At 34.7% G+C, this 3717-nt stretch overlaps 1 protein-coding gene across 1 annotated transcript; it reads left to right on the forward strand.

Moving 5' to 3' along the window:
• The first annotated feature begins 755 nt into the window (after positions 1-755).
• On the forward strand, positions 756-3047 carry LOC124928794. The gene has a single exon (XM_047469039.1). It carries the CDS (start codon positions 756-758, stop codon positions 3045-3047), a length of 2292 nt encoding a protein of 763 aa, XP_047324995.1.
• Positions 3048-3717: the final 670 nt, after the last annotated feature.

Genomic DNA, 3717 nt, shown 5'->3' on the forward strand with positions numbered 1-3717 from the left:
CTTGCAACCTAACAAAAACAAGTAAAACTTTTTAACCAAGTGTGATTGGGATGCGGTTTGTCGATAAATAATATGCCGGTATCAATTGAAAGTGATTAAAAATATATGAATCAAATATTTGATTGACTAAGTGTAGATGTCACGATATTAAATATTAAAAAATATGAATTAAATATTTAATTGACCAGAGTGAAAGTGTAAGGTCACGAGAGATGAGAGTTTCATTCGAAAAAATATTTGATAAGATAAATTGTTTTACCAAAGTGAATAAAATGTGGAGAGAAAATGTTTTATTTTTTATTTTAATATATTATTCGTGATTTATTAAAAAATTTAAACATTGAAAAATATTATTATTTTTTATTTATATTTTTATTTTTATTGTATGCCGAAATCTTCCTATTTATAACAGTGTATTTTATTAATCTTAACTGAATTAGTAGTTAAATTTTATATTAAGTATATTATTTAATTAAAATTAAAATCCATGGTGAACATGATAAAAGCTTTATTCGAAAGAAAGATTTGATTATATATATATATATATATATATATATATATATATATATGATACTAAAACGAATAATTTATTAAAAAGTTAATTTTTTTTTTTTTTATTTTATGTATTTCCTTTTTTTTTTTTAGGAATGACCAATAATTCCCTTGAAAAAGACAACACACTAAAGCAATAATAGAAATAGCAAGAACATCATGTATCCTTGAATCATTAATCCGGCCGCTAAGGTTGAGAAAACATGACGAAAATAACCATTTATGACTGCCTCTCCCAATGCATCGCTGACAAGAGCGATAGAGATGATCTAGTGAAGAGTTGCATGTCCGAATGCCAGCCGCAAAAATATACAGCTCCCTTGATATGGGTCGGCTTCTACATCGCCGGTGCTTCTCTAGTATGCATGATAGCCATGGCAACCGACCTCTTCAACGGTTTACGTGCCAAAAAGTCTTGGTTTCCTTGCAAGTTCTTCACTCTAAACGCGGCCATCTCTGCCGTCTTAGCCATAGCCTTGAAGATGCCTGTCGACTTAAGCTCGTCCATGCCCTGCGGTAGAGACCAGCTCATGAAACTCTCTGGCACAGCCTTGATGTCGGTATCCATGGGTAACTTTATGCCGTCTCTTGCAGCCATGTCTGATCCAGAACTCTTTGCCAACTTGATCGCACTCGCCGTCTTTATAGTCCCTCTCATTTCAAATATATGTATTCAAATCGGAACCGAGGTGATTTACCAAGGTATTGTCGTGCAGCATGTCATAATCATATGTTGCATCATCCTCCAATTTGCCCTGTTGGTTTCCACTGCCATAGCTTCTCCAACCATGAAAGAACACCTCGACTCTGCCTACAAGGAAGCCGCGTCATTAGACGCCCAACCGATAATCAAAGACCAGCTAAAGAAGCATTGGGTTATGACGCAAACGAGCAACCCTCAATTTGTGATAGCTCGTTCTGTCATGTGCACCGCTTCCGGTGCAATTTGTTTAGTATCTGTTCTTGTTCTAGCTGAAGCTATTATTCAACTCTACATTACCATGTCTAAGAAAAAGATATTCTTCTTCCCCAGTTCCGATTACGAGTGGTCGGCGAATTTCATCGTTGTAACTCAGGCGGTGGCTGTTCTGGTCGGGTCGATATCCCCAATATGTCGATGGCTCATGGTTGTTTGGTTCAAATTTGCAGGCTGGCCAAAATCAAGTTTCCAAAAATTCTGGACAGTAGAAGAATACTGGACAAAGAGATTGCGGGAATTGAAAGAGTTGCAACTGGGATTGAATCCCCGCCATGTGAAATTCAACAAATTAGTTCGCGATGGGAAAGCGATGTTTCTGGATATCTTTATTAAGTTTCAGACTTTCACAGTCCTGTCATGTAGGTTCCTCTGTCTCGTCTCCTTAGTCTTCCTCCTTCCATTCATGTTTGTCTACAAGATCATACGCTTTGATTGTAAGAATATGATGTTCGCAAAAGAGGATAAGGATGGATCAGACTTGCCCAAGAGTACTAAAACAGTAAAGAAAACCATTGGGGAGAACACGGGCGCAGAAGAAAATACAGATATGACTTGGGATACTACATGGGTACTGAAACTTGACAACGATTCAGAGTTGCCGAATAAAACAATAAAGAAAATCGTTGGTGTTTTTAATGGCTACATCAACAAAGGGAAGAAAAAGGCAAACCTTGAGAAGGCAGATGGGTTTGACGGGATCGAGAAATTCAATAGCAACTTTATTGAGGGACTTACCAAAATCAGCATAGATGGCGTTTATAATAATCCAAATGGCGTTTGGGCAATGAGGATTGTAACACTCTCCACCATCGTTTGCTGCATTAAAAATATCCCAGATGATCGTAAGTTTGTATCTATGGTGAACAACATCCTTAAATATGTTAGATACGTAGAAAAAGCTCTGGATGCTGGTCGGAAAGACATTGATCTTGGTGACGCTGCTATGGATGCATGGATAGATGTTTACAATTCTAATAAATGGCTTAAAGAAATCGACATCGGGAAAGAAATTGAGAAACAAATGCCCTTTAAGACGAAGCTTGAAAAATTAAAGTTTTCGCAAGAAAATATGGAGAAACATGGTAATAATAGACAGATAATCGCAGCAGCGAAGTGGATGAACAAAACAGTCGAGATTTTTATACAAAACTTGTTGGTTCCAAGCAAGGATGGGAAGGAAATTGAGGAGCAAAAGTTATATGAGAATTTGTGTTTAATGGTTTCAGACATAATAGCAGCATGTCTAGTGAACCTAGAAAAAGCCATAAACATAAACATCTCAAAGGCTTCAATTGAAAAAAGAGAGTCGGTGGTTAAAGATGCGGCTTCCATATTGGGAGAGACAGAAGATATTCGACAAGTTGCGAAAGAGAGACATTTTTCCATAACTGATTCACAAGATTATAACGAATACTTAAAAGTATCATGGTGGAAGGTTGTAATCAAAAAAATTCCGCTTGAAGAAGCAATAGCAAGTGAAAAGGCCGAGCCTCCTTTAGTGAAGATCACCGGATAGACGTTGAATCGATTTCATTATTATGAATCAGGAAGGCTGCAGGCAGTTGATGTAAGTATAATTTAGCTACTTTTATTTGATTTGATTTTGAGTGATGCTTTTAGTTTCAGCATGTGTGTGTGTGTGTGTGTGTTAGTTAACTCAATAAAATTGGATGCATCCATCTTTTGCTACTTTAAGATTTGTTGCAGATCTTTGGTTATTTGTTTTGTTTTGTTTTTGTGTGGTTTTGTAAATAAAAATCTTGTTGTTTGATGTTATTTCTGTGTGGTTTTATAAATAAAAATCTTGTATTATGAAAAATGTGTTATTTAAGTTTTTAATTTGTTAAGCTGTTATATGAATGATTACATATCATTAGAATATAATGATTTGATAAATAATTAGAATCATTTATACCTAACTCCCGACATGTTTCAGTTATTTTTATAACTTAAAGTCGAGGCTCATAGAAAAAATAAAATCGAATTTCGGCAAACATGAAATAAACAAATTGGGATTGATTTGAAAATATTCTTAACATCATTTAAATTGTGTTATGAACTTTTTTTTTTAAATGACCACTCTTGATTTAGAGCTCAAGAATAACCTAATATTTTTTTAAAATTTTAAATTGAGATTGTAATTTTTTATTTATGATGAATCGATTTAATTGAATTCGACAAAAAAT

This window comes from Impatiens glandulifera, chromosome 3 (assembly GCF_907164915.1).
Source record: "Impatiens glandulifera chromosome 3, dImpGla2.1, whole genome shotgun sequence".
Classification (NCBI taxonomy): Eukaryota; Viridiplantae; Streptophyta; class Magnoliopsida; order Ericales; family Balsaminaceae; genus Impatiens; species Impatiens glandulifera.